Source organism: Penicillium macrosclerotiorum, assembly GCF_028827735.1.
Source record: "Penicillium macrosclerotiorum strain IBT 26536 chromosome Unknown utg000006l_segment0_segment0, whole genome shotgun sequence".
Classification (NCBI taxonomy): domain Eukaryota; kingdom Fungi; phylum Ascomycota; class Eurotiomycetes; order Eurotiales; family Aspergillaceae; genus Penicillium; species Penicillium macrosclerotiorum.
In genome coordinates, this window is record NW_026643085.1 from 427,882 (window position 1) to 449,686 (window position 21,805).

Below are 21,805 nucleotides of genomic sequence, written 5' to 3' on the forward strand. Positions count from 1 at the left end.
CTAAAGTCAGCAGCAGAGAAGAAGGCCGCCGCCGAAAAAAGAAGGCCGGCGACGAACAAAAGAAGGCAGTAGCCAATGCGAAAATGGCGGAGAAAGCCGGAGACATTGCGGGTAGTAGGCGCGTAGGAGCAGCAGGTCGGATAATAGAAATGTACGGCCCCAGCAGTAGCAGCAGCGGTGGCAGCAGCAGTGGCAGCCACCACCGGGATAATACAAAAGGTAAGGGAAAGCAACCGGAGAAACGGAGGGGGTAGAAACCAACGGTTTTGTTTTTAGACTCTGCAGCTCAATCCCTCGTCTAGAAGTGGATTGCATATCATCCTGCCTCGTTTCGCTCCGTCACCAAGGCTTTAGCCAGGAGGTATCGGAGCATGAAAGGTTTTGTAGGGAAGCTGCTCATGAAGAGGCTAGTTGATAACTCGATGGATGCTAGGATTCTGTCGCTCCCACCGATTTTCAATAGTTTTTCCACCTAGATCGTCTAAACAACAGTCCGTTCATTTCTAATTCTTGTGAAAGAAAAATTGTAATTCAAGCCAACGATCATGCCGAGCAAGAAAGGCATTTTCAGAAAATCCAGGACGTAAAACATAGGCGGAGAGGAAAGCAGGACACTCGCCTAAGGCGCGAAGCAGTGGGGAGGAAGGGGTGATGGATGTCGACAATTGTAGAAATCTGGGCAATACTGGTGCTTAATTGAGGAACCCATTTGGCCTCCTTCGACTGTGAACAGACGGCGCCGTGGCTGCAGCAGCACCCACTGACGTGGGCTTGGATTCTCTGTTGGCCAGGCAGCGCCAATACGAGGCATCGGGGGCATTAGGCTGCGTGGGCCGTTGGATACGCAGAGGACGAGAACCTTCTGAACCAATGAGATCGACTTGACAAAGAAGTGACATTGCGATTGAGTCTGCGAAGTGGGGGCAGAAAGAGGAGGAGCGGCAGGACCCTCCGTCCCCATTGGAGCCGGATCCAACCAGATCGAGTGCTAACCGCGGAAGCAGGTTGGTCCCAATCATGGCGAAGACCATTTCCGAGCCAGCTTCCATCGTCGCTGCGATATCTGCCACCACGCCACCGTGCCATATTCGATGGCGTAAAATTTGTCAAGCAGTAGAAAGGCCCTCCCGCCCATTGCACCCATTACGTCCGCATCAAGACAAACGATAAGCCACGCTCCACTGCGAATTATGCCGACCCCCGGGCCTGGGTTAGTTGTTCTCACTTAGTTTGTATAAAATCTATTTTTATACCTGGTTATCGCTACAGTAGGCCATAGTTGTTGTGGCTGCTACAGATTCAATATAGAGGCAAAGAAGAAAAGTATAAATCAAAAAATATCGATGTGTACAGAAATCTGCGTGCGTATAATGAATACTGATCAAGCTCTGTCTTTCTTGTTTTGAACTATTCATTTTGTAATATTGCCATTAGTACATTATTGTCATACTGCTTAGCAAGATGTAAAAGGGTTATCCCATCCGCTCTCTTTGCCTCACGATTGCAACCGTGTTGCAGTAAAATTCGAACGTTTTCCTCTTTCCCATGCTCAACAGCTCGAAAGATGGGTGTTTCTCCACTGCCATTTTCGACATCAGGATGAGCCCCTCTTTCAATTAAGGCCCTACTGATGGAACTCTGATCGTGTATAACAGCTTTATGTAAGGGTGTATTGCCATGAGAATCCTTCGTGTTTGGATCCGCACCGCAGTCGAGAAGAATCAGTGCAGCAGTTTCATGGCCAAATGAGGCACAGATACTTAGAGCAGTAGAGCCATCCTCTTCCCTGCTTTCAAGATTCACGCCGCTTTCCACTAAAAGTCTCACAACCTCGTGGCAGCCTTGTAAGGCAGCGTCGGTCAGGGGAGAGGTGCCCGTTCGATCTTTCAAGTTAGGACCAACGCCTCTTTCAAGCAGGCCTCGGACTATTTCAACATTCCCTTCCAATGCAGCAGTGTGAAGAATTGTCTCCGGAACTTCGTATCCTTCGATGCTTGCATTGTGATTCAGTAAGAGCCAAAACGTCGCCGGTTGCGACCCATAAAGAGCTTGGAGTAGAGGCGTGCTTTCGTTTGAATTTTCCGTTTCAATATTGGCTCCTTGCTCGAGAAATAGCTTGACAATACCAACATGGCCATGGTAAGCTGCAATATGGAGTGGGGTGTTATAGCGAAATAAATTGCCCTCGAAGTTGTTTGACTCTAAGTCCGCGCCATGGTGCAACAGCAGCCTCGCCACTCCCTCATAGCCCTTGCCCGCTGCCACGTATAGAGGAGTTTTGTTCAGCCTCTTACAGTCCACTCCAGCTTCGTATCTGAGAAGCAGTTCGACAAATCGCTCATTTGCGGTCTCGGTAGCGCAGTGAAGGGGCTCTCGGTCCCAGTCAATGAGGTCTTGAACACCATAGCGTAGCGCGTAGTCGGCAGTTTGGAGCTGTTCATATTGCACCGCCCACAATAAAGCCGATCCAGTAAAAACCCGAGCATTCACTGAGTAAAGGTAAGCGTTCAAGATCGAGTAAAGTCGCTGGCTACTGCGAAGTAGGGCGTTAATATCCGCCTGCGATTCAAGGTGCTGCGCGATATTCTCCAGAAGCTCGGTCGGAAAGTCTAAGAGATGCATAATTTGTCGAATCAGGAATCTGGAATGGGTTTGACCTTTTATATTGCGGCTGGCAATATGTTGTCAAACGATACAACCGCGAAAGAGAGAGAAAGCTTGGGCTGGTCGCGAAGTGGGGCGGACGAGGCTGAAAGCTGCCACTCCCGAAATGGCGACTGCCTGGCTCTCTTTGGGCCATTGCGATAGATTTGTGTCGGATTCATATCGGCATCGAAGGTTGATTAATATAAGAACGACTCGTCCGGTTATTGGCTGACCAGGAGTCTCTCCCTGGTAGGGATTGAAGTCTGACCAGTAGTACTCTAACTGCCGATCGCATCTGATGGGTAGGATGGCCTGTGGCTCAATTTATCCAAGTTCACTTGTAGTTAATTATATACTTTCTGCGAGATGGTCGGTCATGATTTCACAGTTGTTGGGATCTAAGATACCGAACGGATTTTGTCACTTTGTCAGCTTTCTCAAGTCAATTTGGGATCCGACATTTCGTCTGAAAATAAGAAGCCTCCAGTGAGTGAGTGTTCTTCAGATTAGATAGACGTCTCCTTGTTTGGTTCTTAGCCGAAGTTTGGATCAGTTCTACTCCAGGTGAGTTGGTAAATAAAAACTACTTCTGAAATCTTCTTTTCGTGTAGCAAATACTAGAACATACGCAGGAAATTGCTTATGTTTGTTTCGACTTCCGATTGCACAGTGGAAAGCTAATATCATAACGGTGGGTTTCTATACTCATTCAGCTCTTTTTATGCCTGACCTCCTTCCATTCTGACTCTGCGGTTATCGTATTCAGCCTCTGGCTCACTACCTTCCCCCTCTCGGTTCTATAGGAAGATTTCCGAGACCACCCTGGCACACTTCGTCCGTTTATCAAGTGGAGATCCGATGGCCTAGTCCGTTTCCCGCATTCGGCAGGTCGCCCAGCAGGTCCCCGCCCCCCTTGGCCAGGGCGATTGGCTGCGACCGGGAGCTTTCCCCGTACGCCACGTTCCCATGGGGAATTTCTCCGGACAGCTGTTAAAGTCGAGTGCGAGTCCTTGAAACTTTTGCTAATTTGATGTGCTGGATCACATTGTACTTTGAGTCGCAGTATCGGCCCGAATTACCGGCTCGCAAGCCCCAGAAATACGGCAAGGCCGTCCTACACCCTCAAGACTGACCGAGCTCCACGACGTTCACCCCGCCTCTTCTCATGTTGCTGCAGTCAATATGAGGACACAGACACAAACACAGACAGAGGCCATCGTTCTCCAGGCAAGTGGGACAACAGATCCTGTCTCGGAAGAGCCTGCGGTGTGGCAAGCTTCAACAGTCGACGAGTATCAAGTGCCCAAATGGCTCTACCCCAAGATCCTCAGCGCTGGCGTTTCGTTCTTTGTGGCCGGCGTCAATGATGGTAGTCTCGGATCTCTCATTCCCTATGTGATCCGAAGTTATGGCATCGATACCAATATGGTAGCTGTCCTGTGAGTCGCCCCATCAGAAGGCCGCATGGGCCAGCCTGCTGTCGTCTTCCCACAAACCCTTCTCCTAACTATTGTCCCAGATATGGCGTGACATTTTTCGGCTGGTTCTTCGCCGCGCTCTCCAATAGCTCTATCTGCCAGCACCTCGACCTAGGTGTGATTCTATCCATCGGAGCCGCGCTCCAGATCTTGGCGCACGTTTTGCGTACATGGCTCCCTCCGTTCCCTCTCTACGCCTTCACGTTCTTCTTCGCAAGTCTGGGCCAGGCATACAATGACACGCACGCCAACACCTTCGTATCCTCTCTGAAGGGTGCACATCGCTGGCTGGGCTTTATCCACGCTATGTACATGGCCGGATGCCTTGTCGGTCCCTTTGTAGCGACGGGGGTGGCGTCTGCCAACGCGCACTCAAAATGGAACCTGTTCTATCTGTTCCCATTAGGAATCGGCGCCATAAACATGGCGCTAGTCGGACTATCTTTTCACGACCGCATGGTTTTTTCGCTCAAGAAAAGAGGAAACAGTAGCCCAGGTCAACCCGTATCCGAGTCGACGAGCCGAACGGCCTTGAAAGAAATCAAAGCAATTCTTTCAACGCGCGGAGTATGGCTAGTGAGCCTCTTCTTCTTTTTCTTCCTTGGAGCCACCATAACGGCTGGTGGATGGATGGTCGAATATCTCGTCAAAGTCCGCAACGGGGATATTAATGACATGGGGTATGTGCCCGCTGGCTTTTACGGAGGCGGATTCCTTGGACGACTTATTCTGGCCGAGCCCACACACCGACTTGGAGAACGACGGATGATCTTCATCTACACGATCTTATGCGTAGGGCTGCAATTGGTCTTCTGGCTGTATGTTATCGAGTTCGCAGCGAGATATGGGAGAATATCGACTCATCATCAATTGCAGGGTTCCAAACATCATCACCGAAGCCGTGGCCGTCAGCTTACTGGGGTTCTTCTCGGGGCCTTTCTTCGCCACTGTAGGTCCTGACACTCTTTGAACATAGATAGCTGCTTGTCATTCGAGTTCAGAGGCTAAGCCAATGATCACATGCACAGGGAATTTCCGTGGGATCTAAAATCGTGCCTCCAGAGATACGCTCATCAGCCATCGGTAAGCACACTTCTTTCTATCAGCCAACAACAATTGGCCCCAAACGGCCCATTCTGAACATGTTAGCATTCGTTTTTGTGCTCGGTCAAATTGGAGGATCTATCTTCCCAGCCATTACGGGGATCATCGCAGCCCAGGTCGGGGTTAAAGTCTTGCAACCAATGCTGGTAGGGTTACTTAGTGCCGCGGGCATTAGCTGGTTGCTTTTACCCAAAGACGCCGGCCTTCACCGGGAATGATCGAAGCAGTATCTGCAAGCGCTACGAGTTTAATGAAGAAGGGATTGCTACGGTTCAAAACATAGCTCCACCGGGAGTGAAAGGGGACAGCAGGGTAAAAATAAGGCGTGCATTAACTCTACGTCCGAACTGTGAAATCGACAAACCCAACCAAACTAAACTCCAGGGTATCAGAAGTCATAACATCGTCAGATCACGTCCACGGACAAGCAATAGACAAGCAAACAACCTCACATTCCAGACCACAGATCCTTCTGCAGATCGTAAATTCCTCGAATACAATCCTAGCAATTTCAGTAGCACAAACCCGCCCATCATCTCTAAAAGATATCTTCCGGCCATGGATAATTCTCAGTCCCAGAAGGCATCTCTAACGCGTCTTCTGTCCCCATGTGACCTTTTTCCGGACTGAGACTCTTCCTAGGCGAGCTGTTGACCTTAGCAGCATTCATGAGCAGCTCTTTCGGAAGCGGGGGTACAGGCGGGATGTCCTCGTGCTGTCGTCTGCGCTTGCGGCTCGGGCTTGATTTGGACGGCGAAGAAGAGGGGGAGCGATTGGGATTCAGCTGGCGATGCGGCTGCATGTAGAACGTGCTATGGCGGTCGGTTTGCAGAGGCGAAGACGAAAGTCCCATGTTAGTAATTGCAGTGTCCGGGTCAGGCACGGCGGTGATGCTCGGCGAAACGGAGCGCAGATTGGAATGGGCGCGTCTCATACGCAGCGGGGGAGGTGATCTGACGGCCTTGGAACTTGGTGAGCGGGTGATGGCCGAAGAAGAAAGTCGGGATTGGGTAGATGGGGACCTTTTATGCATCGAACCTGGAGGGTGGTGCGCGAATAGGTCCAGGTGCCGCTTGCGCTCGACGGAGCCGGGGCTATCGTCGGCTTCGAATTTCTGTAACTTCGGCTGGCGTGGAGGACTGAGAAGACCGAAGTCTATCAGGTCGTCGTCGTAGTCGGGTAGGGGTAGGCTGAGGTTGTCGCGGTCGACGTCGATGCGGCGCGTCGGACAGGACTCATCACGGTGGTTCGGGTTCCGACTAGCGACGACAGGTTCAGGAATGGGGGACTTCCTTTTGCGGGAAGAGCTTTCCTTACCCATGGAGGATGGCCGTGGCTCTCCCGGTCGCCTGTGTGGAGACCTATTCGCGATAGTACCCTGGGATGGTTGTGCTTCCGCGAGCGAAATGCCTGCTCGGCTTTCCATGGATGGCAAAGCGGTTAGTTCAGTGGCGGGTTCAGGTGATTCGGAGAGTACAGCTTGTTGATCGAGCAGCCGTTCTGATGGAAGGGTGGGCAGAGCACCTGGGACGAATTTGCGAGGATAGCTTCCGGGATCCATGTCGAAACTCATAGATTTTCGCTCTGGCGTTGGGGCAGGTAATCGTTCCTCGTTGCCCGTCAATTGACGAAGTTCTCGTCGAGCTCGCTCCAATTTGTCTTCGAGATTGCTGACTTTCTTCAGAAGCTTGGCCTGTTTTGAGAGTTCCTTGCGTGATTTTTGCTTGCGCAGCCCGGTGTTGTCAATTGACTCTTCCGAAGTTCGATCTTGGTGAATGGATGGATAGGATTGGTCGTGTTGTTTCATAAAAGGGAGACCCAGAGCTGTGGCTTTTCGAAGGTCCTGGAAAGAGGATCGCTTCGAGGCCTTAGAGCTCGATCGTGAAGGAGTTGGCGCATCGCCTAGGTCTCCTGGATGCGGATCTCCTATGCCAGGTGCAATACCAGAACCGTAGCTCATTTTCTCCTGGATGGCTTGCCAAGTCTGGTCGGCGTTGGTTGAATCAACACATTGGCTCTGAAAGTAAGCGCCTTTGTTCGTGCCCTTGTAGCCGGCCTTCTTAAGCTCTGCATAAGCCTGCTCTGCCTGGCTGAGGGCATCCTTCTGAGCCTGCGGCTTAGTGACATTTTCGGGCGTGCTCTTACTCCAACCGCCGAACGGGTTGAATGCAGATGCAATTGCCTTTCCAAATCGAAAGATCCCCGACCCTCGATGGTGTGGACCAGCTGGTTTGCTCTCGCGCATGAAAATACTTGGCGGCTTTTCGCTAACACTATCGCTCATCGTCGCCTCAACAAACCGCGAGCGCCGCCCCAGCCGCGTCCGCGGACTATGAGAAGAGATACCACCATATCGGGCCCGCAGGGAAGTTGCCGATGCGCGAGGCGAGGATGTGTGACTCGGTGTCAGATTGGCATTTCTAGCGCCATTGCGCGCGGCGCGGTGGCCGTGATGCCCGTAGTCGGCCGCCTCCTCCGGCAGAGGCCAATCGTTCGAGCGACGTCGTTTGACTGTTTTCGCCGACGAGGTCTTGTAGTCCTCCAGTTCGGGCTCTTCGGGAGCATCGTCAAATCGGCCAGAGACATCTGAGCTCCAATCGGACGCCTCATATTCGTCGCTACTGCGCAGGTGTTTCCGGGAAGAGCGTTGCTGGGCGGGGCTCAGGTCGATGTCCATTTCGACGGAGTCGGAAGGTCCCTAAATCGGCATCGCACGAGTCAGATTCATTTGTCCACCTTTTCAAGATAGACTCTTTGGCGCTCCTTAGACAATCATGAGGTTGTAAATGTAGCTTTTACCTTTGCGCCGAGGGGGTCCATTATCCCTGCCTGCTCCCCCGCGTCCTTGTCACGGGAGGAAAGTGTACAGTTGTTGCGCCGAGGCGAGGACAAGAAAAAGGGTGTAAAGAGATCCTGGAATCGAGTCGCGGAGGATTGGCGATGAAATAAATGCAATTCTCGGGACACTTTTCAAGTCCGCATTGGGGGGGTGAAGGGGGATGTCAGAGAGATATTAAGTCAGAATCACCATGGACAACTGCTTTTGTTTACACTCGCCGCTGATGCGGAGTATGTGCCGAAGGGGGAAGTTTGTTGTGGTACCCGCTACCACCCGTTCCCACCCCTCTCCACGTACCGCACAGGTACCTGTTACAAGAGGCGGTAGAGTAGAATGCTTCTTGACAGCAGGTCTTCAACCCCATCAACTATTGGCATACTAGTGTCCAATTTGTCTAATAAAGTGCAACAAGGCAGGCAATGTAGGCAGGTATACAGGTATACAGGGATTTCAGGGACTTCGACCTTGCGGGGGCAGATCGATCGGGTCTGCACCTGGATTCCGCGTGTCTCAGATGGCGCATCTGTCCAGCCAAGCGCGAGGAATGGAGAATGTGATAGATGGGACAGATAATGTAGGGAGAGGGAGTTCGCAATTTCATATGGGGAGGTCTATATCGGGCTCTTACAATTATACGAGATGTATACAGTGCAGGATTGGTCGTCAAAAGTTGTTTGATTCGGTAAAACAATGCTAGGTATCAAATAGATGCCACAAAACGCCTGATAAGGAACAAAAACACAAGAGATTAAGCAATAGGCCCGTGGGAAGTGGGTCGATATCGCTGTAGTGGAGATCAAGAAGGGAATTCAACGTCCCGACGTAACTCGAGATGCACTTTCATAAAATAGCAATCCCTCTTCATTCGCAGGGGTGGTGAATTGCAAAGGGGGAAGGGGGAACCGAGCGCTGGCACCCAAAAAGGAAATGGACCTGACGTTTGCCGTCCATTTAACCGTCCATGCGAGATAACAATCCCAAGAAAAACGCAAGAAAAAGGGGTTAAAGCCAGGAGAGTCACCGGCCTATCCAGTAGCCCTAAGTCCAGTCCCCTATCAACGGAATGGCGAAGTATGACATTGCGCTCACGGCACGAATCCCTCGGAAAGCCTAGATAGGGTTGGTGGGCTAATAGAAGCATTCGTCGGTTCGACGAAAGGGAAGTCAAAGGAAGAAAGGAAGAATGCAAATCCCAAGAAACGAATGCACGAGATAGAGCTGTTGGAATCATCCAACAGAGGGGAATAAATAAGAGCAACCATAAAACCCCAGCATTGACCAACCGATTTTCCACGCAAAATAGTTGAACATGAAACAAGATCAGGCTTTCCAGAGGAAAGGAGCAAAAATGAAGATGAGGACACAATGCATCGAGATATCTAGGCGCAAAAGTGAGACCGCAGAGCGGGAATAATTCATGTACAGAAAAGGTGCGAAGCATAGCTTGTTCAGGATAAAACAACCCAGCAAACTAGCCTCCTGTTCCAGCCGCAAACAAGAGCAGTCTCTGGAGAGAAAAGTAATTTTTAACAGTCATCTTTCATCCAGGGGGGGAAGGGGTTTGCTTTTGCAAAAGATGAAGTTTATTAGGTACCGGGGGGTACTTTCATGACCATTCGCCCATTAGCTCGCTTGTATGCCATGTCTGGGCCTAATTCAGCCATCAATGCTGCCCGGCTCTCGGCAGAGAAGTCGCGATAGGCAGCTGGGTAAGGCTCCGCATCGGGACGCATGCCATTTTGCATTGACCGATCATCAAGGCCAAATGAGTCTTCGTGAGTGCGCTTGCCAGAAACAGGCCCAGTCTGGTAGAGCATACGTTTGCCTGAGACGGAGTCGTAGCCTGGACTGGGAGAGCCTATCTCGATAGTTGCTGCAACGTTGGCATAGTCATTCGGTACGGTCTTGAGAGACGGAAGAGGGTGAGAGGGATGGGCGGGATTCGGAGTCTGGGCGCGAGGCATCATGCCCTGGGGCATGGCCTGATACATGCTTGGATCGGGCACCATATACGGTTGCTGCATCTTCGGGGCTTCGACGCGGTATGAGGTCATGGCATTCTTGGGATAACCACCTCGTTCAGGTACCTGAGGGGCCATAGGGTACCCAGATGAGGATTCGTACTCTGACGCGTTCGACGAGTGTCGAATGTTGGCGTAACTGCTATGAGGCGAATACATTCCAGGAGGAACGACTGGCGGTGGTGTTGGGGGCATGTGAGCATTAGGATAATGGGTAGATGTTGAACCGAAGGAGAGGTGAGATTGATAGGAGGGGGTTTGGGCGTGAGACATAGGCGCGGGCGGCATGGGTCTCTGGTAGGGTTGGGGGCACTGGAAGCCATAGTCGGGCGCCGATGGCCGCCGTTGAATCTCGGGTCCGAATCCGTACGGCGATTCCATGGCGCTGCCATTGCTATTCGATCGGGGTCGTTCCACCGTTTGGGCGACATATCGATCTGGTGTTGAGTACCTGTCTGACCGAGCATATACCGCTCGCTCCTCATCAAAGTCATATTCCTCTTCGCGCTTGTCACCTCGGCGTCTCATGCGAACATCACGTCGAATGCGCACACGGCATCCTTGCTCTGCAATTATTCGACTCAATGAGGTACTGGTGGCCAGGCCAGGGAACTTCTTCGCACTATACACCGTAAACGGTATTGACTTAACCTCGAGACGAAAGTGAAGAAATGCTTGTGGCGCGCCTGGCTTGGATGTGTTGGTTGGGCTGACTTGATTCGGTAGCGGCATATGCGAGTCCTTATCGGCGTCCTTTGAATCCTTGATCTCTTCATATAGGTGGAAGCTCAGGCGATATCGACCTTCATGACGGACCGACAGGTCCGGGAAGATAAAATAACCTGCTTGTGAAGGGCGATCCAAATATGCGACACCTGCGACAGGCACTCCTGTTAATACGGGGCATGACGGCGGTCCAGCCACCCGCCCGTGTGCGATTGGGCGCGCTGTGTCGAGGGTTGCGTAGAGGAAGAAATTGGCATTATAGGCGAAAGTAATATCGGTCTTTTGGGCCTCATTGCCCGGATCGGATTCGAAAATGCGTAGTTCCACAACAGGCGGAGGATCGACGGGGCGACGGTCAGCCGATGCTTTCTTCTCGTCAGCCCAACTCAACCACGACAAGGACCCAGATCGGATCAATTTAGCACAAGGGCTTACATTTGGCACCAGCGCCACAGGCTCGCGCACGCTCTGGTTGTTGCATCACGCTCAATTTATAGGTTAACTGTTTGCCTTCGCGAGTAATCCGGCTGACGGAATGCTCCGTTTCGTTATGCGGCGGCATCATGGGTGGTCGAGCCGCCATTTTGTCGAGGTCTATATGGTTATTTTCCTCCAGGGAATTTCTGTCGATAGCAGCGACATCAGCAAATCTGTGGGTCAAAGGGCAACACTTGGACGGGTATCACAGTCGATGGCAGGTCGATGTGTTTTTGCGGCGCGCGACGTACGATCGACTCGCAAGAGTCCGTGTATATTATTTTTCCCTTTCCTGCCTTGTTCTTCTCCTTCTCAATCTCTGCCGGATGGAACGTAGTTTTCGCACTGGCCAGCTTTTTGTTTGATTTGATTCCACTCCGATTTGGCTATCCGTTCCAGGGTATCGTTGTTCGGAGCCCCCCCCGGTTGGCTTTCCCTTCGGTCGGGTCTGAGCCCTTGCTGAGAAATCGAGTACGATCGCAGGCGGTCAATCGGCGGATGGCGGGCACGAAAGCTGGGAGGACGTGGACTCGAGATATCCTCAGTACGTACAGGAAACCGATTCACGACGGAATCATGGGAGCCCCAACGTGGACTGCAAAGCGAAAGATCCCCAGGAAACAAGTGGTTGGGAAGGAGAGGTGAAAAGGGAAGAGAGGGGGAACCGGTGACACTAGCCTCAGCCGTGACTCGCTTGGTACGGGCGTTCGTTATGGCCCGCGGCGGCATGGGCCAAGTACTGGGTACTTCCCGTACGCTGTGGTAAGATACGGTATGCCCAGACTCCGTATTCTCTGTATCGCCCGTAACGCTCGATGACACGCCCTGACACACCCTGACACGCCCTCCAGTGGGCGATCAACTAGAGGCCGTCCTCACCAGCAAGTGAAGAAGGGAGTGACGATTACAGGACATTACAGCAGATGACGATACCTCCCATGCGCCGAGTCTCGTCGGGGAATCACACCGATGATGTTCATGATTTTCCGTCCAACTTTGTCCAAAGGGCCCCCACCGTACCTACCCCGTAACGATGCTTGACTCGGTTGGCTTGTATCTCTCGGTTTGGACTTGGATTAAGAAATTAGGAAAGGCTCAATACGGGGAGACAGTAGACGACTACTAATGATGAATATAGTTATGAATATGACTGGCTATACTACTCCAGGCCAAGCTCAAATTCATGGCCGATCCCGGTGACTATGATCATGCAACAATGCATACTCCTCACCGATGATGATGAATCTGGCTCGCAAAGGGCTGGAGATCAGGAATGTGTTATACGGCGAAAAACCGGGTTTGAAGACCATGAACTATACGCAGGACCGCGAAGGCGGACGGAGGCGCTGGTCTGTAAAAAGACAGGACGGAAGTACGACGTCGAGGACGAGACTCTCCTTCGCTCCGACTGTCTGTCTTAAGACAAATTTCGGGGCTATCGACTGGGCGTGATCTGCGGTCTCAGGCAAGCTTCCTCGACCTTGACCAGTTCCGTGCTAGTCGGGCAAGTTTAGGGCTCCTTCGCGTCTTGCCGCCCAAATAACGGAAGGGGAAAAAAAAGTCGTGTATTTTTTGGCTTGACCACTAGGTCATAAGTCAGTATTCTAACGATATGGGATGGTTGCATCAAACAATCCCGCTCCCGATCCATCATCGCCAAAAAGAATCGTGATCGGTTCCCATCGGGTGGTCTTTGGGACATTGGACCCGTAGATTCCCTCGATGGTCCGGTTGATTCTCCCGGTGCCCAATGCCCTGGAGGTCTTGAGAGAGAGAGAGAGAGAGAGAGAGAGGAAAGGGAGAGGGACACGATACGGCCAGATCAGTTTCTCTTCTACTCCCAACATTGTCGTAGCCCAGGGATTGCGGAATTGCGGTGGGCTTTTTCGTGAAATTGCTCGACTTTGCTTGTTTGGCTGGGCGTGCCCGGCCTCTGCAGCCGGCGATCACAGCCCGTGCGTATCACTCCGCCGTGCGACCCGAGCATTCCTCTTCGCGATCGCAGCCATGGGACCGGCTGCCGACTCCACGTTACCCGTCGCCGCTGCTGGGTGGCTGCCCCAAATCCCAGTCCAGCGGACCGGAGAGATCTCCCCCTATTCTTGTTTCCAACGTCAACTCTTCCTGGGGAATTCGAGATCTCAGGTCGATATCAGGATCGTCTCTGCCAGGATTCCAGAACTTGGATCCGGAGCACCTATGCCGTCATTCTTCAAGAGACGAGGGGGCCGAGGGCAATATCGTCTCTGCCTTTTTACCTGCTGACGTGGTGCAGACATGACTTCGTACGGTTGGCCCGATTTCCGGTATTTTCCAGTACAATCGACCCCAATTGGGCCTCTGCTTGGTATCCCTGCTTCTCTCTCCAGCAACCAAGACGCTCAAATTCCGATCCGTGGGTCGCCCAGGTCTAGCCCCCCCCCCCTCTCCGGAGGAAACATAGCTTTCAGAATGACATCGCTCTCCTGCCAGACAAAGGATCGCAAATAGAAAGGCAGACGGACATATTTCTAAAAGAATAGCAGGAGGGCGGCGCGGTCCAGAGAAGCTTCGTTCCATAGCCATGGGAACGGCTCTAGCCGTTGTACGCCGGCTGCAAATAATCCATGTCGAAAGTTTTTTATTTGAATACGTTGGTAGGCATTCGGTGAGGAGCGAAGAGTATCTAAACTTTACCTCTGTCGCTTGGGATAGGCCGCATTGCGTACGGACTACTGTACACGTCTAGTTATCGTGGTTACAAGTTTCACAGTACGAAGTATCTGTACAATAGCCCAACAGTAAACGTCTTTCCCCCACCATCTCCTCTGATCCATTTTCCGTTTCTTTTCCTCTTGTCTCCCCTGGCAGGTCTAAAAAAGAGGGGGAGGGGGGGGGAGAGCATCCACCCAAGGACCCTCTTTTATCGAACCACCGATCGCTGTGCACGGCACGTCTTGGCCACAGCCCGGCACCACCAATGACACCACTGGTAGCAACGCCACAATGGGAGGACTGGACCGGCTAGACGGTTTCTGGTAGGAGCTGGCCCCAGTTGCCAGTTGTCCATCTAATCCAAGCCCATCGGGGGCGGGCCTGCCTGCGGTAAATTCGGATCTGCACATCCTCTTTCAACCCTTTTCATCGCTGGGCCCGTTCCTCGATTGGCAGCTGGTCATCACTAGTACACTCTACATAACTCCGCATGACTCGCAGCCGCGACTTGCTGGTGAAAAGATGCTTGAAGATCCCGCAGCTTGTGAGGGAAAACAAAAAATTATGAGCTGTCGACACAACTATCGACTGTTAGGGCGCCCAGGAATGCTGTTGTGTAGTCGAGAGCACAATGATCAACAGCCTCCTAGTTAGGCGGGGCCACCAAGTTCCCTGAACTGCCCAAGAGAGACTATACGGAGTAAATAGTGAATAGAAGAATTAATGATGGAAGAAGAGGGGGCTGGGGAAGGTATCGGGATCTGAAATCCCCCACTTCGAGGACGGTCCGCACCGAACTGGAGCACGGCCCAATGAAGCCATGTATTTGGTAATACCGTTCATGTTTCCCGCTTCGTACCCAGTACATCTGCAGAGTTGATACATCATTTCTGGCGTACAGAAAACAACACAAAAAAAATCAGAATTGTACAAATCAGAAAAACCAGTATTAGACAAAAGGATCTGTTGGCTGCGTTCTGCAAAGCTAGTCTTTATGTGGCGTGGTGGTGATTCGCACTGCGCAGAGCCTTGATCTTCCGAATCCTGGAAAACCTCAATGGTCTGACGATGCCGCAATGGCATAACAGCACGGTGCAGACCGTAGGCTTCATGATTCAGATGTCATATGTAGATTAAATACCTCCGGAATTTCATTATCCGACATTTTTACTTTATTACGGGCAGATAGTCATGACGATCTGGGATGGTCGATTAATGTACTCCGTGATTTTACGGAGTATCGAGTCCTGTAAACTGCAAAAGAGCGCCGGTGAGGTCTGCAGGAGAGATAATAGAGATAGAACTGCATCGATTTGGGGCCCCTAGTTGATCTTGAATCATGGGGGAGCCCATCCTCTGGAGGGTCATCGCTTCTGGTAAGATTGTGTTTTGGGAATATAGTATGGAGTACATTCATCTAGTGTATCTTTCCCCCTATCGATTCAAGCACACAGACCTAGGCCTGAGGGACATGACTCGATAAGCGAGCCGGCTGTCTTTGCTAAACCTCTCCCGTGGGAAATCAGCTGGCGACGTTAAGTGATCCTCTGCGCTGCAGACCGGTGGAGGGAAGGCCCAGCGGCCCTTTTCGGCCGGCACTGCCATGTTCTCATGGAAGTCAATCAATCAATCTCCCATGCTTTCTCCCCGTGCCGTAGAATAAACTCGAGAAACCTTCAAGACCTGGCTGATGAGATTCGGGGACTTACAGAGACTCCGACAAACACTCGCCCATTCGCACAACATCAGCCGCGGAGGACGTATCCAATCGGAATCTTTTCAAAGGGCAATGCCCTACTACCACTCTCTTCCATCGCCATCCAACTCCTTAAATCTTGAGTTGCAATAGATTGAGGCCAACCATAAGCGAATCTCGAAACTACATATCGTCTACAGCGAAATGCCGACCGTTGATTGCCTGGGCCGATGTACGATTGCCTCCTGTGTATACAAACAAATTAGTACTTCGTGCGGGTCAAGGAATCGACCTAACTGACTGCTGCTGTGGCTGTATTACTAGAAGAAACTCCAATTCTCACTACAGTAGATCGCCATTCCAGAAGAATTCGTTGAGTGATCAGGGGCAACGTAGCTCTTGGCAGGTCGAAGCCTCGGATTTCTTCAGCTCGCATTGGTCTCACGTCTGGAGCACATATTTGCTGATTATGAATCTCTCCAATATGTCTCGTGCTAATCTCTTTCTTTTCATCTACCCTGAATACTTTTCTTTCCGATCCTATGACAAAATCAGCCCGGTTTCACTCGATTTTCCATGTGTTCTTCGCAATATCATACTATAGCCCATATCCAACTACATCTCGCAATAGATTACACTAAGATAATCCGTGTCGGCTCCGAGACACCCCTGTCGGAACCATTACTAGTCTCCTCTGTGCCCGTGTCATCTCTCGCTCAGAGCCTGTTGTTCTTGCGCGGCAGCACTAGTCGATCATGTGAGAACCACTTCGCACTTTTTTCCAAATGGGGATAGTCGGGATCGTTAGGCGGTCGGAGGAGTAATTGGAAGTTGGGGGAAGACATAGAACTCATAATGATTGAGGGGGATAAGAGACAGGAGGTACCCCGTAGCTAAATATTCTTCGGAGGATATTCTGTTGGCCCACCGGCCACGCAGTGGTAGCTGCAACCGCTCCAATCGTTGTCCTGTCACTACATATCTCTATAATCGACTCCGTATGCATACATATCATCAACCCTGTCAATGCTAGCTTACTACTCTTTATGACATGAATGCCAAGCACATACTCACCTAGTAATACTCAGAAATCACCCCATACGAAGTAACTAGACAGACTGCATGTACGAAGAATGGAGTAGCTCAGTAGTAAGCAAAGACTGGCACTTCTGTCGGAGATATGTATAGAATAGGAAGTGCCAGGTAAACACCTTCCCTAGTCGCTTCGAACAGGGATGTGCGCAATGTTTTCCATGCCGAAGGAACTAGGCCCCTGCAAGGCCTCAAATGATGAGATTCAGTCCGCGTCTTGACGGAAAGGAGGCTTTTTATGGCAACCTCTACTTTTAAGTCTCTGTTACTCCGTAAATGATCCCTTGACTTTTCTTCCGTTCGACCGTTTGCCTCTACCTGCGAGTCCGGAATACTATATTCTTTAGTCTATACTAGGTGTTCTGTAGTGCAATATCGACGCCTCGCGATGAAAAATGGGTCCCGCCACGTGGAAAGCAGACCTATGAGGTGAATTTCACTCGATTGTCATTTGCTGCACCTAATAGGAGCAACGGTGACATCAGTTGAGAGACTGGGTCCACCCACTGGGTTGATTGTTGTGCGACAGGGATGCACAAAAAAAAAAAACTTGCAGCAGGATACGTGTCTAGCGCGCCTCCTTCCACTCTCCTCTGATCCCCCGAGACCTACGAGCCGCAATGATGAAGGATCCCGAGTTCCCCGGTGCCAGCTCCGGGCCCTCTCCCCTTCACTGTGGATCCTCTTGGGTCCAATTGTTCAGATCGAAGCCACGCTCTCTCCACCTCGACCCAGAACTCAGAGTGGACGGAGGTTGCCTGTCGATCGCTGTCCTTTACATCGGCATAACACAATAATTCTGTACCGTACTTAGTACGGCTACAGTATACTGTACACACAAGCCTTGTGTACGCAATCATGATCGACTAGTCCGCACCCAGTCTGCGGCGATCGGCTTCCCTCCGCTGTCACCGAGGCACAGACGAAAGGGGCAAGGCACCGACCACGAGTATTGTCGAGAAACAGACCAGGCAGTAGCCTTCCCTAGCCGGTCTTACCCTCGGGGCGTTGGGGCCGGCCTCGTTGCCCTGCCTACAGAGTACCTTGGAGGGCCGCGTCGGCAACCTGGCCAGGCTGGATCCACAATTCAGGACCAAAGTCGACGGGAGATCTGTCCACAGTCATGGCCGTATGGCTCCACAGATCATGACATTTGGGCATGGGAAGTTTTATGAAGGGATCGTGTATGAGGCCTACTTCTTGGTTGGCTGATGCATGAATAATAAATAATAGTAATATTGCGCCTGGTTCGGCCCGTATTTGGACCACCGATCCCTCCTCGACAGCGAACCACGAAAGATGGTGGAGATAGTTGGAGGTAAATATGAGTGGAGGTTCCTCTGATCCTACCTTATCCTTGTGGTCATGCGTCTCTTGCGGCCTATCAACTCGCGCCTTGAGATTCTGGAATGTGAGGGACCCCGGCCGAATCTTTCGGGCTTGCATTTGAAACGCAATGTGTTTGAGTGGGCATCTAGGGATGTACTTACATATTCTGCATTTCACAACCCTTAGATCTGTTTCAAAAATGATAAATTTTCAGTCATTCGCTCTCTACCCAAATGTACACCGCTGAATCGCCAATCTGGCATGTCCATTTCTCCTGTAAAGCGAGGCAAATGGCGATGTGAATGCGACGGCCCCCAAACACAAAAATATAGACAACGCACAAGGGGGCCAATCTACCTGTCAATTTCTATGAGGCCCGCGTATCTATCGGAGGAATACTCAAGCAGTCATGAATGAGAGTTGGCCAGGTAATGCTGTTAGGCAACCGGGCCAGACATGAGTTAGTCACCCGGCCGTCCTGAGCTACTCACGGGGCGAATGAGCTGCTCCCCAAGCAACCTGATCGTTCACCCTAATGCTTAGGCTTATCAGTCCATTTGATCTCACTTCACCTCTCCAATACTCAAGTTTCTCCAATAATAATCGTACTTCTTGCTGCCTACTTCTGGCGTTCCTATGAGCGAGGGCTGAGATGGAACTCTCTATATAGTAACTTGGTCTCATCATCACGTACTCTCAGTTGGTTGTCTCAATGTTCCTTTCATTCCATATGATAATTGCATTATCTCTGCGCTGTATTGCTGAATTTTTCCTTCGCAAAACAGGCTTCGTTGCGTTGTCTATTCCTTAAAGTTTAACATATCTAAGCTGGGCTTGGTGTAGAGCTGTTATATACGCCGATATCAAACAATATCAAACAAACATCATCGCGTGGCCCATCAGAAGTCTGAATCTCGTCGATACAGTATTCACCAAGCAAGAGCACACACACCATCTGTCCGAATAATACACGAAGTCCACACACGATCTATATCAATCATCTATCTAGGAACACGTCTTCCAGTCAACCCACTCAGGCTTGAACGGGGTTTCCCATTGGCTATATGAAAGGGTCGGAAGTTGTGCTAATTATATCTGTAGTCTCATTATAATCCACAGTTTGTATCGCTAAATACTAGAGTATACAGGCAATGATGAGGCTCTTGAGCCATTATTTACCTGCCCATATCTCCCGCCACACTCAGTAGTGAGGGCTGTTTGGGGGTTCGTGGCGGCTACAGTCAACTCATCGGCACTATACCACGAGGGGTCAGTCTATGCACATAATACCTTCCAAAAGGGTTTCTACGGGGATCAAGGTCTTTGAATTGATTACCGGATCTCCCTGGTATTCTTGGGCTTCTTGTCGCCCTTCTTCTCTAAAAGGAATGAGACCCAACCTGCACCGCCCAGAAGGGTGGCTCTTGTCCCAAATTCAAATTCAAATTCAACCTCAGTCTCAATCTCTCATTTTCTCCTACACTGACGAAAGTAAATTGTTGATATTAACCTAGGCGTGAGCCGTTTTGTGATTATCTGTGATGAAGCCCTGAAAAGAGCATAAGACTCTGTAAATATATAATGAACACATACACTACCACTGCATTGTTCAGTGTTATACATGGCCATCTCCGATTCCTCAAAGTCTAGAAATCCGTTAATTTCTCAGTCATTCAGCACGAATCATTTTTATGCTATGAAAACGGGCGTTAAATTTTTTTAAATGTTGAGAATGCGATCTATGAAGTTGTGGTGACGGAACCCTATGATTGGCCCCGCCACGTGAACCGTGAATAATCGCGACGCCAGCAGCTCGCAACCTTGCCGCTGCCTCTCATTCTTATGGATCTTCTATCTGTACTTCCTGACTTCTCAACCAAATCATATACCCATATACTGCCTCCACTCGAGCGAAGTAAAATCACTACCGTCGACCTGGTCACCCTCGACACGCTCGAAATCGCGAAACGCGCCCATGTTCCCCCCGCCGATGTCCGGCGGCTCGCAGCCAAGTCGTTGACGCGTTGCACGCCGATCTTGGATTCGAGAGAGATCTAGTGATCTCTGCAGAAACGTCAGTTGGAGATGAATTGAGCTCAAGTTTTCATCCGGATGCAACGAACCTTCACCTTGGCCCCGCCACAAAGCTCCAGCCGTCGCGATGGAGCTCGATCAGTACTTTGGACCCCGCACTGGATTCACTCCTGGGAGGTGGGATTCCGATAGGATACGTGACGGAGGTGACTGGGGAGAGGTAAGTGTCAAGGATTAATCGGATTGGGATTGATAGGCTCGCTCTGACCATCGCTGCTTTGCCGTTGTAGTGGCAGCGGCAAGACACAATTCCTCTTCAGCCTGCTCCTATCTGCTCAGCTGGCTAGTCCTGATGGCCTCGGGAAAAACGCCATCTATATCTCGACCGAACATCCACTGTCGACAAATCGCGTATCACAGCTTTTAGAATCCCACCCGCGCCTCTCTTCACTCCCCCCAGATCAAGTGCCGTCCCTAAAAAACATCCTGTCCATCAACGCCATGGATTTAGAGACCCAGGACCACATTCTCAACTACCAGTTACCGGTCGCTATCACACGGCACAATATTGGCTTGGTGGTGATTGACTCCATCACGTCTAACTATCGCGCGGAACATTCCTCAAATAACATGCTTGCGCTCTCCGCACGATCCACGGAGCTTGCAAAGCTGGGTCAGATGCTGCGCAACCTTGCCGCAAAAGAGGACATTGCGATTGTACTAGCGAACCAGGTCTCAGATCGCTTCGAGCCCGTGGAGGGGTTCGGCGACCCAGCCCTACGCCCAGGCTTCCCGTCCGTGTTAAGCCAGGGTGCTGTGGCTCGTGAAGTTGGTGCTGCGTCGCCACTGCCAAGATGCAGATTGGATAACGCCGGACTGGCAGAGCCACTGTCTCAATATAGCCCTATGCTCTCCTCATCCCAGGGGATCTCGTCATCTCCTCACCCTGCGCCGGACGATGAGAAATTCGACGGATCCTATATCATTGAAAACCCGGCTCGGAATAGTATTCTGAGTTTGCTCCACCAGGAACGATTCTTCACCGGCTGGGGAGATGGCTCGCCACTTGAGACTTCGCTGAAGACCCCAGCCCTGGGATTCTTCTGGTCGACACAAATTGCGTGCCGCATCGCGCTGAAAAAAGAAGAACAACGTTCTAGTTTACCTCTATGGGATGCTGGATCCTATCCGACTTCCACACCGAGCAGGCAACCAGACTCTCAGGATGTGGGCGGAAAAAATCAACTGTCGCAGCACACAGCAACGATTTCCTCTGCTCGAGAGGCCCACGCCAAAGGGGAGCCTGGCTCAATCATACTCAATGGCAGCGATGGAGAAAAAAGGAATGAATCAACCACAGACGTCTCGGGAACGAACTCTATCTTTCAACCGCCTCCCACGCCTAAAACACTTGAGCATGCTACGCGGCGAATTATGAAGCTCGTCTTTGCACCTTGGACGGCAGGCTTGCCAGAACCTGAAGACGGAATGAGCCAAGTTGGACAAGGAGGTTCAGGTCGGAAGGGGAACGAAGTGGAATTTGAGATCTGGACAGGAGGGCTCCGAAGTATAGATCGTGACGAGTTGTCTTCGAAATAAATCTTTTATTCAATCTATCAAAGTGACATGCGAAGAAACCGGCATATATATGTAATCTGAATGATAGAAG

The 21,805-nt window shown here is 51.1% G+C and overlaps 5 protein-coding genes across 5 annotated transcripts; 2 read left to right on the forward strand and 3 right to left on the reverse strand.

Moving 5' to 3' along the window:
* Positions 1-1,407: 1,407 nt before the first annotated feature.
* Positions 1,408-2,622, reverse strand: N7462_005448 (ankyrin repeat domain-containing protein; the record flags this gene model as incomplete). The annotated part of the gene is made up of 1 exon (XM_057077166.1): positions 1,408-2,622. One exon carries the CDS (start codon positions 2,620-2,622, stop codon positions 1,408-1,410), a length of 1,215 nt encoding a protein of 404 aa, XP_056932746.1.
* A 1,206-nt stretch (positions 2,623-3,828) lies between these two features.
* N7462_005449 (MFS transporter) lies at positions 3,829-5,446 on the forward strand (the record flags this gene model as incomplete). Its single annotated transcript, XM_057077167.1, has 4 exons — positions 3,829-4,085; positions 4,166-4,942; positions 5,001-5,073; positions 5,153-5,446. 4 exons carry the CDS (start codon positions 3,829-3,831, stop codon positions 5,444-5,446), a joined length of 1,401 nt encoding a protein of 466 aa, XP_056932747.1.
* Positions 5,447-5,766: 320 nt separating this feature from the next.
* On the reverse strand, positions 5,767-7,905 carry N7462_005450 (putative nuclear RNA binding protein; the record flags this gene model as incomplete). Its single annotated transcript, XM_057077168.1, has 1 exon — positions 5,767-7,905. One exon carries the CDS (start codon positions 7,903-7,905, stop codon positions 5,767-5,769), a length of 2,139 nt encoding a protein of 712 aa, XP_056932748.1.
* A 1,748-nt stretch (positions 7,906-9,653) lies between these two features.
* veA (sexual development activator VeA) lies at positions 9,654-11,397 on the reverse strand (the record flags this gene model as incomplete). Its single annotated transcript, XM_057077169.1, has 2 exons — positions 9,654-11,179; positions 11,250-11,397. The coding sequence occupies 2 exons, from the start codon at positions 11,395-11,397 to the stop codon at positions 9,654-9,656; spliced, it is 1,674 nt and encodes a 557-aa protein (XP_056932749.1).
* An 8,547-nt stretch (positions 11,398-19,944) lies between these two features.
* On the forward strand, positions 19,945-21,735 carry N7462_005452 (putative DNA repair protein (Rad57); the record flags this gene model as incomplete). The annotated part of the gene is made up of 3 exons (XM_057077170.1): positions 19,945-20,125; positions 20,173-20,356; positions 20,427-21,735. The coding sequence occupies 3 exons, from the start codon at positions 19,945-19,947 to the stop codon at positions 21,733-21,735; spliced, it is 1,674 nt and encodes a 557-aa protein (XP_056932750.1).
* Between the last annotated feature and the right edge of the window lie 70 nt (positions 21,736-21,805).